The sequence below is a fragment of the Protomyctophum parallelum genome, assembly GCF_964188405.1.
Source record: "Protomyctophum parallelum genome assembly, chromosome: 4".
Classification (NCBI taxonomy): domain Eukaryota; kingdom Metazoa; phylum Chordata; class Actinopteri; order Myctophiformes; family Myctophidae; genus Protomyctophum; species Protomyctophum parallelum.
The window spans coordinates 29,454,686-29,469,091 of NC_139700.1; the positions used below are offsets into that span (position 1 = coordinate 29,454,686).

The 14,406-nt window shown below is 44.7% G+C and overlaps 1 protein-coding gene across 5 annotated transcripts in view; it reads right to left on the bottom strand.

The window, feature by feature from the left end:
- hipk2 (homeodomain interacting protein kinase 2) overlaps positions 1–14,406 on the bottom strand; it is a 146,949-nt gene that overhangs the window by 8,270 nt on the left and 124,273 nt on the right. For 4 of the 5 annotated variants that reach the window (XM_083763402.1, XM_083763404.1, XM_083763400.1 and 1 more), the window contains exons 11-15: positions 9,986–10,116; positions 7,619–7,807; positions 1,801–2,184; positions 1,176–1,450; positions 577–734 (exon numbers count right to left, since the gene is read on the bottom strand). In XM_083763402.1, the coding sequence (XP_083619528.1) occupies positions 577–734; positions 1,176–1,450; positions 1,801–2,184; positions 7,619–7,807; positions 9,986–10,116 (1,137 nt within the window). The remainder of the gene's footprint in view (positions 1–576; positions 735–1,175; positions 1,451–1,800; positions 2,185–7,618; positions 7,808–9,985; positions 10,117–14,406) is intronic. The other variant, XM_083763401.1, reaches the window with a different exon arrangement.

A 14,406-nucleotide genomic window follows, 5' to 3' on the forward strand; every position in this document is an offset into this window, starting at 1 on the left:
TCATGCGCTCTGTGACGCACATTCATGCTTCCGCGGTGCTTCGCAAGGAATCTCGGGAATTTCTTGCCCTCCCATGAGCACATACGCTCCAGAGCCGAAAGGGGCGTCTACCTTTATGTCTACTTTCCCATAGACATATATATATATATATATACTTTATATATATATAAAGTATACTTTATATATACTTTATATATATAAAGTCTAGATGACTCAAGGCGGAGTCTCTGACATAGTTTACTCGGCGGCCATCTTGCTAAGGGGCTACAGTACAGTATGTTCAATGGCAGCCTTTGGCTATGATTCGGGACGCTTATCTGCTTAATTTAGTTTTTTATATGAATGTCATATAAAAGCATATAAGTATGCTCTCTGACGTTTATAACAAACCAAACCGTTTGAAAATCGGTCGAAAATGTAACAAGTTATGGTTATTTAAAAAGTACATGCCCCATAGACACAATGTTATGCTGCCCCTCGGTAAGATGGCCGCCACGTAGCAACGCCGCTCTCCATTGGCCAGAGCGCGGGTGAGCCATCTAGCTTTCTTATTTATATATCTATGTATGTTCCTACCTGGCTGAGATTGAGAGGCTGCTGCTGGAAGAGGTGTGGCCCTGAGCGCTGCTGTCGGTAGGACCCGCCTACAGCCACGCCCCCTTGCAGGTGGTTGCTGCCAGACACCATGCTATTGGAGGTCTTGAACTTGTAGGCGTTCTGGTGGTTCATTGCATCTGGAATGAAAGACATGAATGAGGAAAGGACGGAAAACGCAAGGGTTCAATAACCATAATCGAAAAATGTGAGAAAGAAAAGTCAATTTATACCGTCTGCTGACTACTGAGAGTTGTTCAAATGACACCATTTGGTCCATTTGGTTCCATTTGGACACTATCACAGTTAGGATGTTACAGTGTGGGGTTACAGAGCTAGAAAATTACATAAAAATGAGGGAATGTGGCATTATGCTTATGAAACTGGGGGTCCTTGAAATGTAAAAGTAAAAAAAGAAAAAAAACGTTCTTATTTATTTATGTTTGTTTGTTTGAACAAAAAAAGGGTTAAATGTTCACCTATAATGATATGCCCAAATATGGATGCCAGGTTGAAAGTGGTTAATAACAGAATCTAACGTGCAACAGCAGCACCCAACAATGAGCCCTGTGGTTCCTCACCTGGCATCAGCCGCTCACATTCGTTCAGGATCTCGCTGGTCTGGCTCTTGAGCGGGGGGATGATGATGGTGCGGGGGTGGTTTCCGTTGCTGTAGTTGTCCAGCATGGTGGTCTTGATGTCGCCGTAGCTACTGCTGTTGTTGTTGTTGTTGTTTGGGGGGTGTCTGGAGGACTCCACGCCGTAGGGGGGGCTGTTGCCGCTGGAGCAGTCGGAGTCGGGCGAGTCGTGGACCGTCACGCAGCTGATGACGTTCTTCCTCTGCTTGGAAGATGCACTGGAGAGAGAGAGAGAGAGTTCAACCAGGTCCATGCCATAATCACAGGTGATCCATGGCAGAATTATTACAGGTGGTCCACGGGAAAATGGTTAAAATATATATATTGTTGCTTTCGAGCAGAAACCTCTTATGCTTATTTTAACTTTTTCTCCCATGATCTGGACCATCCTGCAAGCTGTGTTTTTTTTAAACTATACGTAAAGAGTAAGACAATTTAATTCCAACCCAAATCAGCACACTCCGAGTGTCTTCTTGCATATGTTCGGCAGAATACACTGTATGTTTGAGTATGTGCGTGCGTGCGTGTGTGCCTGCATGCCTGCGTGCGTGCGTGCGTGTGCGCTGACCTGTGGTGTGTGGTGGTGTGTTTGTGGTGGCGGTGGTGGTGGTCGTCGTCCTCGTCCGTGTCGCTGCTGATGGTGATGATGCTGACGGCGGGGCTGGGCGTGTCGGGGATGACGATGGTCTGTCGCTGGGGGGCGTGGCTGTGCTGCTGCTGCTGTTGGTGGTGGTGGTGGTGGTGCTGGTGCTGCTGGTGTTCTCGGGTGGTGCTGGAAGCCTGCTCCGCTGCTTCGCCAACCCCCCAGGGCTGCGGTGGCGGGGCGCAGTTGCTGCCGTTCTGTAGCACGCCAGTGGCGGCACAGCGTGGAGGCGTGTTCTCTTTGACCCGCTTGGAACGCTGCGGCGACAGGACGGCCTGCGAGGACGACACCTCGTACGCAGACGTATTCCTGGAGGCAGGAGGAGACATTTTTTACTTAAAGATCTATTTTTAATGATGTTTGGGAGACAAGACACACTATCCTGGGTTTTCTATGTGGGTAATATGTGTTTTTAGATATTTTAGTATTTCAAAGTGTCCATGTTGTCCTGGACACTGCTAGCAACCAACTGTGGACAGGCCCGCAGTAGGCCTCGGTGAAGTTGGCTGGGCTCAGGTCAGGAGGGGAGGAAAGCGAGACGCCAGGTTTGGTGGGGAACTGTGAAAGACAGCAGTTTCTTTGACTATGCATCCACCTCTTGGTACCACAGCACCTCAAAGGCCCTTAAAACAAGGCTCCAGACCTCCCAAAACAAACTGGTCAGGCTCCTACTTGGCCTCACCCCCCGAACCCACCTCACCCCTGCCCACTTTGACAGGCTGGGATGGCTTAGGGTCGACGACAGAGTACAGCATCTTGCAATGGGTCTGGTCCACAAGATTCGATACACCACCAAGATACCCATGTACCTGTCTAAATACTTCCTTAATGTAAACGAAGTCCACACCCACAACACCAGAGGGAGTGCAACAAACCATGTACAACCCAGATTCGGCACAAACAAGGGACTAAATTATTTTCGCTCCTATGCCACCAAAATGTGGAACGCCCTACCAACAGTCATTAAGACATGTGAATCCCTTGACTCCTTCAAAACCGCTCTCAAAGCGCACCTACGGATGGCTGCAATTCGAAACTGGCCTCCGTAAAATCTGAATCCCCCCCCCGCCCCATTTCCCCTCACTGTATATGTATCTTTTCCCTTTTTGCTTCCTATATGATGAATTCCTGTTCTGTTCTTTAGCTACATAGAAGTGTCTATTTGTATGTCTCTAAATGTTTTGATGAATTGAACAATGTGGACCCTGTTGTAAACAAGTGTAATGCTTAATTGGGTCGTCCACTCACAGTTAACAGTCTTTGTATTGAGTTTGTGCTTAAAATGTACTGTAAATTCTACAAACTGTTAATAAATATTTCAATCAATCAATCAATCAAAGCCGCTGGCCAAGGGTCAGGGGCCGGTGACCTCTCAGGTCACCCCTCCTCTGAGGAAAGGGCCGTCACACCAGCATATGGCGCAGCCTTCAACCTATGGGGAGAAATTCCCCAGGTTGCATATCGGGCGGCCCCAGAACAATGGATATAGTCAATGGAGTCGCGAGGGTTACAATGTTTACCCGAGGGGTCGTGAATCACCTCCAAGGGAGTACGTGCAGGAGGGACGTTCCGGCCTGGGTAACAGGGCCTATAATTCTTCTCCTCCACCTACGAGGGATTACAGTGCTGGAGTTGGAGGGAGGGATAGAGACCTAAGAGCTTAAGAGCCATTACCTCACCCCGGGAGGAAACCCGAAGGTGACATGTCGGGAGGGAGATTGGGGCGAGCTGGCGTCAGAGACCAGGGCGGACCCATTGTGAGACCCTACTGCAGGAACGTGGACTTTTGAAGATCCACAACAGGCCCACTGTCGAGGGTTTAGTGGTGATTAATCGTTAAAGTGGACAAGATCATTTGTGAAGTGTTGTTTGGAGAACCATGATAGCTTATGTATGCTTAATAAGAGAAGCAGTTTTGTTTTGTTTTTGTTTTGTTTTATTTTAAAGAGAATAAAAGGGGAGAGAGATAGTAAAGTTATAGGTTATGTTTGTCTGACTGACCTAGTGTGAATTCTTATTAATCATTTTGTATTTTAATGGCTTAAAAGTTTGATTATAAAAAAGAAAGGGGAAGATTATTTCGCCTCCCTGTCAAATAAGTAGAGTAGTGAGTAGTATTAAGTAAGTAGTCTGTGTCTTAAGTATAATTAATAAGGCATCTAATTAGCATGTTGGGGGTACGATATATGTGTATATGTTAGAATGTGGGTAGCCTACTAGGAGTTTCTGACTCATGTTGTTGAAAGGAGGGTGAATAGAAATAATCTTTAGAGAAGGTTTAACATTTTAGAAGTGTTGATACTAGCAAAGTTTGAGGGCAGGGCCGAGATAATGATCAATCAAGATAAGGAAGGGCGAGGGGGGTCGAAGATGGGGGTACTTGAGGAGGTAGGCTGGAGCAAGAGGGGATCTTTTTGTCTTCTAGCGGTGTTCTTCTGAGAGAAAAGACCACTGATCTGAGATCCAAGTCACATTGTGCCTTTCTTTTCTTAGACTTCAGTCTAGACATCTCTTTCCCTATTCGTCGCTAAACTTATAATTTCTTCTCACACTGGATGTATTCTTTCTACCATCTTTTCTTTTTTTTAATCATTTTTCTGTAAACCGTATATATTCACAGATTTTCTTGAGTAATAAACTATTATTGGACTTACGACAACCTCTGTGTTCCATTCATCTATTCTGGTGAGTAACATAATGATAACTGCATAAAATATAATGGTAACTGCATACTGATTATCATACTATAAACGAGCGAATGTCTGTCTGTCTGTCTGTCTGTCTGTCTGTCTGTCTGTCTGTCTGTCAGAAACAAACACTTATCTCCTCATTGCCTGCACCAATCGCTCCCACTTTTCACACAGGCATTGACCATAATAATATGGAGGTCTTAACGAAGCCATTTTTCCAATAAGATGAATAATGAATTTATTAGTGAATAAAAACCCGTTTATTTGTCCGTGGTCTATCTCCGACCGAGCCACACTATTAGCACACATCTCTCCATGCCAAAATAAATCTGCACGCTCCCACAATCCAGCTAGGCTACTTTTTACCGACGCAACTGTCGTATTTACTGTACAGATATTGTTTTTACATCACCCATTTATATGAAATTATAATCCAACCCAGGGCGCAGTACCCCCCGCGGCCACCAGGGGGGTACTGAACAACTCATCTCCCCATAAATGCAATTACTACACTACTAACATGACAATGACTGTTTGAGACTTTCAGTTCTATGTATGACTATGATGTACTGTTTTTCCATTTCCAGTGAACAAGTCTATATTAAAGCAATTCTTCCTCAAAATACATATATCAATAATATGATATATTACATCACATTACCCACACTGTACATTTGGGAATACCTGTGCGACAGCCCATACTTTCTGTGCTGCATGTCAAACTGGGGTCTTTCATACTTTTCAAATGGGGGTCTGTGGGCTAATAAGTGTACATTTTACAGTCCTTGCCATGAAAACATTTCCCTACCATGCATTTATACAAATATTTTCATGTTATAGTGCTGTTTCTATTCACACAAAAAAGACACAAATATATTATACAAGTTAAAATGAAGAGCAATGCCCAGGCGGTGGCGTAACCGTCTGGGCACCCGACTGGTAATCCAGTCGCAGTGTGCCGCGGGTTCGACTCCCGAGCCCCACACGGCCTTTACTGCATGTCTTCCCCCATCTCTCTCCCGTTTCCTGTCAGCCTACTGTCTGTCCCTTCAAAAAACCAATAAAAGGCGTAAGCCGCAAAAAATATCTAAAAAATAATAAAATAATGAAGAGCAATTAAATATATTTATGGGGGGCAATAGTCCATACAACGGGTAAGGACTATGTATATTAATACAATAAACAAGCAAAAGGGCATTGCCTGACCATGGATCACACCAAAGGACCTGCAACATGACTGAGGAACACGTTCCACTTCAAATCATATTTATCCAACTGATTATTCATCTTAAAGGATAACCTCTCCAAAGCAGCCACAATACCAAGCTATCAATGGTATACTTATGATTGTACTGCAGCATTTTCTTGCAAAAGAAACTACAGTAGCCTACTAATTAGCCTACTTTTGTGCCCAACCTAACTTCCCAAGACCATCTGTAAACAATTCCCCGTTCCCCCCTATCAGTAATGTGATCTATTACAACACATTACCCACACTGAACATCATTTGCTGTTCATATATTCAGAACGGGTAAGGACTAGTGATAATAACATGATAACCCATATTGCAATGATATACATATACTTGATGGGTGCCTAGATGTTTCCCATGTTCTTCTGTATTTCCTGCCCTATTGTATTCCCTATTTCTGTTGTCATATTTCTGCACGTGTATTTTGGACAAGTGATCAGTGGTCAGTGAATCAGAAAACTACAGGATCCCCGGCACGGAAGGGGAAGCCGGGACCCTGGGAATTAGCAGCAAGTAGTCTCCTCAGGCGAGCCGCTGGAGAGCTCTTGCCGCTTTTCCTGGGTCTCGCCATAAAAAAAGGGGCTGCTCCACTCTCTATGCAAGCCGTAGGCTATAGAGGGGGGGAGTGGTGCTCTCTCACTCAGCAGTACAGTACATTTCCCGGGCCTTACAGGCGAGTTGCGGTAATTCCCTGGGAATCTGACTTCACCATAAAATATACCTGGGTCTTCCACTGTCGTGGTGGAGGGGGGCCCCGACAATTCAACTCAACTCGGTTTCAATGTACTACAACACACAAGGAGTGAACGACCGAACTTGAACCTGCGATAGGGGGACAGACTTTTCTGGTACACTCAGCCTGTCAACACCAACGCAATTAAAAGGTAAGGTAAACATATCTCTGCTGTCGGGAAGAAACCGAATCTCTAAAATGTTCATTTTTCAGGAAATGAAGAAAACCTTATATTTTGAAAACAAAGCAATACTGCCTCATCAAAGTTGGTGTTGTGACTTTATATATTGTTTTACAATTACTTGCATGAGAGGTGGTGGAGTTAGTTGCTTTAGCAGACAGTTTGAAGCTTCAATGTTAAGAGGTTTTGTCCAAAGTGTTTTTTACTACTTTCCATTGGTTACAAACCACAAACAGACGTAAAGGGTGTTCAATAGCACTGATTCATGCAAAAGAAAGCAAAAACCTCAATAATGGAGTTAGGAGGTTTCCTCCCGACAGCAATGATGTTACAACAGGTCTAAAACGGGTGTAAAGATACAAGATAAACAAGTGCATTGGTAAATTATGAAACACACTATATTGAGTGGACAAAATAGGAAACGGAACACACAAGCTGATGAATGATACGTGTATCTGTCTTGATTGAATAAAAACTCACACAATCCTGCAATGTAGAAATACCCAGTTACAAGTAGAAGTCTGTTAGGCCTATTCAACTTTCACTTGCGTTAAAGTAAAAAAGTAGCCTATTGGCAATCAAAATCTACTTAAAGTAGGCCTAGCAAAAGTACCAAAAGTAAAAGTATGTCCCAAGTTTACAAAATGTATTAAAGTCTTTTGAAAATAGCCAAAGTATAATGGTTTATGAAGTATAGGTTTATATGTGGTGTATGTGGCTGAAGTGGTTTATAATAGGCTAAAAGTTTTCAAATAATTTTAGTGGAGTAAAAGTACTATATTTTCCCCTGTGTTGTAGTGGAGTAGAGGTAAAAGTACTGAAGAAGAAAAGTGTAATTAAGTACAGCACTTGAAGTAACTAAGTAAATGTACGCCACGGTATTCTACCTGGCAGACTGGTGCTGTTTGCTCTTCTTGGAAGAGGCGGAGTTGTTGTTGTTGTTGGTCGCCGGCTGCCTCATGACGTGAGCCACGCCTACGTTGAGAGGCTGGCTGGACGGCAGCGTCACGTGACCCGCCAGCAGGGCCCCCTGTTGCATGATGGGGTTGTAATGGCCGCCATGAGGGTGGGGGTTCCTGGACACAGGACAGAGCTCCGCGTTAGTTCTGTGGTGTAGTTCCCTCTGTCCCTTGAATTAAGGACCTGTCTCTTTATTTGGAAACTCAAAGACATTCTCAACCGGTTGGCCGGGACCCCCATAGAGTGTCACATGATTCTTTTGGGGGGGGGGTCCCCAGATGACAGTGAAGTGACAATTTAAGGACTGGTCCAACATCAGCTATTTTCACAATATGTATCTGTGGTACCGAGTCGAACTAAATTTTATGCCTCAACTCCTACATTCCAAGTGCTTGTCAGGGTGGGGGCTCCCGAGTTCAAAATATTATTTGGGGGGTTGCGGCCCGAAAAGGTTGAGAACCACTGCCCCCACTGTTACATTGTTAACCACTTACTTAGTAAACTGGACCTGAGTTGTCTCTGTACTTTGGACTGCTTTTTTCTGTCCACATCAAATCTCTTTGCTAAAAATAGCCAGTCACTGGTAGATAGGCTATTATTTATTTATTTTGCTAATGTTTGGCTTTTTGTTCATACAGCTCTGTCTTTCCAAAGTTTCCTTAGCTCTTTCAAATTAACACTAGCACAGAACACACACATACTAGAAACCAGGCCTGTATTACCCATATGAACCAGCAGGTGGCGGAAGCCACCTTGTAAGCCGGGGAGGACGGAGAGGATGGAGAGAGAATAAATGAGAGAAAGAGAGAGAGGGAGAGAGAGAGAGAGAGAGAGAGAGAGAGAGAGAGAGAGAGAGACGAAGAGAGAGAGAGATGAAGAGAGAGAGAGAGAGAGAGAGAGAGAGGGAGATAAAGAGAGAGAGATGAAGAGAGAGAGATGAAGAGAGAGAGAGAGAGAGAGAGAGAGAGAGAGAGAGAGAGAGAGAGAGAGAGAGAGAGGAAGAGAGAGAGAGAGATAGAGAGAGAGAGAGGGAGGCATATATCTCTGCAGAGGAAGTGCGACACTTTCCCCCGCTGTCTCTCCGAGGACAATGGTGCTGTCACTGGACAGGAAGAGGAGGGGGAAGAAGGCAGGAGATGGGGTAGTCTGGCCACGATGGACAGCACCAAGTGAACCTGCGTGCGTGCGTGCGTGCGTGCGTGCGTGCAGCCCGGCCGTATACACCATGTACATCACAACATGATATACCTGCGTCAGGCTTATCTCCCTCCAGACTGATGATCTCTCGCATCTATCTTCCATCATCTCCCCGTCCATTCATCAAGTCGTCCCCGTTGACAGGGCCCTATACCAGACATTATGTCCTCATATGTACATCTATCCCGTCTCTCCCAAGGTAACGCCGCTCTTATAAAAACAGCACAGTGTTCACTTCAGGGAGTGTGATTCATTCCGGCTGGTGGCTGTCAGGTGGGATGGGGGAGTAAAGGCCCCACTCTGTCAATCAGCCCCCCCGATAAACCACCCGTCTTCATCCTGCAGCATGTCTCATACCTGCTCAACCTCAGCACTTAACGGCTTCTATTACAAAAGTATGAAATCTTGATATCGTCGTAGAAACCACCGGTCGTGGCCCACTCATCTGACCACGTAATACGGCAGCCGATTTGGGTGGGCCGTGTGTGATATAGATATCTTATATTATCATAAAAATCTTAGTGTTTTGTCAATTATTTGGGGGCCCAGTTTCAAAATAATCAAGGCCCACCAGTGGGTCCAACATTCGGCGAAAATAGCCAATCTATAAGATCAGATCGTAGGAGTGCACTCCTACGATCTGAGCTTATAGATCAGCTAATATGTGTGTTCCACCAAAAGAAATACAATAAATTCAAAGTGCTGGTTGTGCATGCTAAAACATGACTAATTGTCTTTGCTGTACTAAAATAAATGTTTAATTCATCATTGCAGGAATAAAAAACTGACATTTCAGCACTATTGATGAAACGATGATGAAAGCCTGATGCTGTTTTCGTTCCCGCAATGCTGAAATAAATATTTGTTGTACTGCAAAGGCAATTAGTTGTCTTTTATTGTGCACTACTATTGTTCATCTATGTGTGAGATGCACATGTCTGTCTGTCAGACCAACAGACAGACCGTTTTGCCTCGCTTCGGCAGCTCAACTAATGCGTCATTTATATCTGTTGTGCACTTGTGCGACAATGTTCATCGCCGAAAACAGGCACTGTAGCAAAACCCGAGCATAAATGTTGCGGTGGCGTTCTTCTCACCTCCAGTTGGCGAGAGGCTGTGTGCTGCCCATTGTGTCGGGGATGACCGTGGCATGCTGGACCGAGGTATGGGTGAGCTGCGGCCATGCGGGTGGCAGCAGGATCTGTTGGGTACCGCTGGGCCAGGCCTGCTGAAGTGGCACAATGAGAAGGAGAAAATGGGAATGCTTGTTTAGCCATAGGTTCATTGTATAATTTAACTGGTATCCTAGGTACTTTGAGGCACAACACCAGTTCTCTCTGCACTCTACTTATGTGACTAGACTAGTTTCCCTGTTATGATGATGATTTATGGCTTACTCTAGTTACTCCAAACTCGCACTTGTAAGTCGCTCTTCATAAGAGCGCGTCTGCTAAATGCCTAAAATATAAAAGGGTGGGAGGTGAGTGGGAGAAGGGTCAGCTTTATGATGACGCTTTAATGGCGCTTGCAAAAAGGAAGTGAATTTGAGGATATGTGGTGGAAATCAGCGGAGGTCAGCAGTTGTCGTGTGATGGAACCTTGTGATGAAGACAACATGGTAATCTGGCAGAACGTGATGGATTAGTCTCGGTACACTCTAAACATTTTTCAGGGGGAAAAAAATGCATTAAAGTCGATATGAACGCATAAATATAAGTGGCTTCTGGCTGAACATAACAAGACGGATGAACTCCCAGCTCGGCCCCAGCGACCCATCTATCTAGAAATCTATCTAGAAAAAGATAAGACCCAGGAAATCACGGCAACTTCCTACTTTGTCTCTCGCGCGCGTGCGTGTGTGTGTGTACTTGGAAAGTGTGTGGACAAAATGTCCCCACAAGTATTGTAGAAGTTAAGGACAATTGTTCTGGTCCCCATGAGAGAAATGGTGGTTTTATGGTTGATGGAGTTTCAGGAAGAGATTCAAGTTGGGGTCAGGCTTATACATTAAGTTGTAAGTTTTGGGATTAAAGTTATGCTCATGTCGTGCACCGACAGTCCCCTTAAGTATAGTAATACAAACATGTGTTTTGAGCTTGCACGTACATACAGTAGAGTGCTTACCCGTACGTGTTTGTCACAAGACAAATTCCACTCATGTTCTAATTACATTCATAGCTACTGTGACGAACTGCTCTGCATTTCTGCTGCAGAACATGAGGTGTCACAATATGGCCGAGTGTGTGTGTGTGACTGTGTGCTTGTGTGTGTGTGTGTGTGTGTGTGTGTGTGTGTGTGTGTGTGTGTGCGTGCGTGCGTGCATGCGTGCGTGCATGCGTGCGTGCGTGTGTGAGAGAGAAAGAGAGAGCGAGCGTGTGCGCTTGTGTGAGGCCCTAATAGTTTAATGCAGTTATATTGATTAGGACTTTAATGTCAGGACTAATGAATTGTTCCTTTACTACCATTTGCACATCTATTTACAACGGCATCAGTATGTGTCGCAGCACACACACACGTGTGCGCATGCACACATGCACACACACACACACACACACACACACACACACACACACACACACACACACACACACACACACACACACACACACACACACACACACACACACACACACACACACACACACACACACACACACACACACACACACAGAGACGGTAGAGAGGGGGCGAGAGAGAGAGCATGAAGGGCAAAGCAGATACTGTAGTATGCTAAATCCACTGCATTCGGGATGAAAACAAACAAGTCGTATCATTAATATTTAGATAGTTGTTTTTCTCCCTTTTCATCCCACTGCGTTATTGTTTCAGTACTCAGATAAAAGAAAATAGCTGGTCTCCAATTTTAAGACAGTCTGACAGTCTGATTGAAAATGTGTTTTGTCTGCAGCGAGTTGCAAAAATGATTAAAGTCCTAAACAAAAGCAGCCTGAGCCTGAAGTGGGTGGTGGGGGTGTGGGTGGTTGGTGGTGGGGATGGGGGTGTGGGTGGTGGGGGGGGTGTGTGGGTGGTGGTGGGGATGGGGGTGTGGGTGGTTGGTGGTGGGGATGGGGGGGTGTGTGGGTGGTGGTGTGGGGGTATGTGCTGGTTGGTTGGCCAGGTCAGCCTTACCACCATTTTATCCCGATATGGCGGCCTCTAATGGACCCTTCTAGACCACACCCATAGCCTTTTTATCAAAATGTTATAGTTATAGGTACAGAGTGTACAAATTTGTACACTCAAGAGTTAAGGGGCTCCATGGACTAATGCACTTGCCATAGTACACCACTTGACATAGCCTCGATGACCATGCAGTTTAGAAGTGTTAAAATGTAAAAGATAGCATGTTATTTCGACAGATGCAGGTTCATTTGTTGACCTGGCATCCTATAGTTTGTATACGTTTCAATGTACATACATATCGTTGCTGCCCGGAAGAAACGACCTAACTCTATTTTCTTGTTTTCTTTTTGTTTGTTATTTGTCAAAGGCTAAATCAGTGCAACCAACAAAGCCCAGCAGTCTGCCGTCAACGAGGCGGATGCGTGCATGTGACCTCGCCCTCAGGCGTCTTACTGGTTTATACTATTTAGACTGATATGTTCTTGGTTGACCATGTTTATGTACGGGAACCCCTTTTGGTGTTTTAAGGGTTATATGTTAAACTTTAGCTGGATTTTTTTGTGACGCAAATATTTGAATACATGCTTTCAGAGAAAGTTTTTAACTCAAATCTTTGAATATAAATTATTTCAGAGCGAATGTTTTTAACTCAAATCTTTGCTTCTGTGAGGTCCCTGAAACAACATATTTTCAGATGGGGGTCGGCGGCCAATTACATATATTTTTGGGCGTCCTTGACATGAAAATGTTTGAGAACGACTGACATAGAATGGTCTTTCAGAAAACTGTCAAGATTTAGAAGGCATTTGTAGAATTGTCCTCAGGTCTAAATGGGTTAAGAGTATCTGCTTTGTTTTTCGTTTTTTCAACCAAGGTTCATGTTTGTTATTACAGAAAGGAAAGATGAGTGTTAATTTTTACATTTTTACAGCGATTCCTTTATTATTATTTACTATAGTTTACTAGATCCCAGGAAAGTACATCTGGCCACAAAAGATCACAGGATCTACTGAATGTGAAGGAAGAGGTGACAAACCTAGCCTATGACAGACAGTATGGCATCCCCCTAGTAGTCAGTGGTTCATCCCCCTAGTAGTCAGTGGTAGACACACAGTATGGCATCCCCCTAGTAGTCAGTAGTTCATCCCCCTAGTAGTCAGTGGTTCATCCCCCTAGTAGTCAGTGGTTCTATGACACACAGTATGGCATCCCCCTAGTAGTCAGTAGTTCATCCCCCTAGTAGTCAGTGGTTCATCCCCCTAGTAGTCAGTGGTTCTATGACACACAGTATGGCATCCCCCTAGTAGTCAGTAGTTCATCCCCCTAGTAGTCAGTGGTTCTATGACACACAGTATGGCATCCCCCTAGTAGTCAGTAGTTCATCCCCCTAGTAGTCAGTGGTTCTATGACACACAGTATGGCATCCCCCTAGTAGTCAGTAGTTCATCCCCCTAGTAGTCAGTGGTTCTATGACACACAGTATGGCATCCCCCTAGTAGTCAGTAGTTCATCCCCCTAGTAGTCAGTGGTTCTATGACACACAGTATGGCATCCCCCTAGTAGTCAGTAGTTCATCCCCCTAGAAGTCAGTGGTTCATCCCCCTAGTAGTCAGTAGTTCATCCCCCTAGTAGTCAGTGGTTCATCCCCCTAGTAGTCAGTAGTTCATCCCCCTAGTAGTCAGTAGTTCATCCCCCTAGTAGTCAGTGGTTCATCCCCCTAGTAGTCAGTAGTTCATCCCCCTAGTAGTCAGTAGTTCATCCCCCTAGTAGTCAGTGGTTCATCCCCCTAGTAGTCAGTAGTTCATCCCCCTAGTAGTCAGTAGTTCATCCCCCTAGTAGTCAGTGGTTCATCCCCCTAGTAGTCAGTAGTTCATCCCCCTAGTAGTCAGTGGTTCATCCCCCTAGTAGTCAGTAGTTCATCCCCCTAGTAGTCAGTGGTTCATCCCCCTAGTAGTCAGTGGTTCATCCCCCTAGTAGTCAGTAGTTCATCCCCCTAGTAGTCAGTGGTTCATCCCCCTAGTAGTCAGTGGTAGACACACAGTATGGCATCCCCCTAGTAGTCAGTGGTTCGTTCAGACGCACGGAAAACAACTACTGTGGCTAGATGTAATTTCCTGGGGTCTAGTAGGACTATAGTAAGTAATAATAAAGAAATCGCTGTAAAACATATTTAGCCACTTGTTCGAATGCCCCCGCCCCGTCAAAAATAGCTAAAATCGTTACGAACGAACGAACGAAAGCAGAAAATGAAAAAAAATTACACTCATCTTTTAGTTTCTCTAATAACCACCTAAAACATGAACCTTAAAAACTAAAGTTATCCTTGTAATGTAAATTGTACTGCATAGGTGTTCCAATTCTAGTCCATCATCCATTTATCCCTCCATCAATCCAT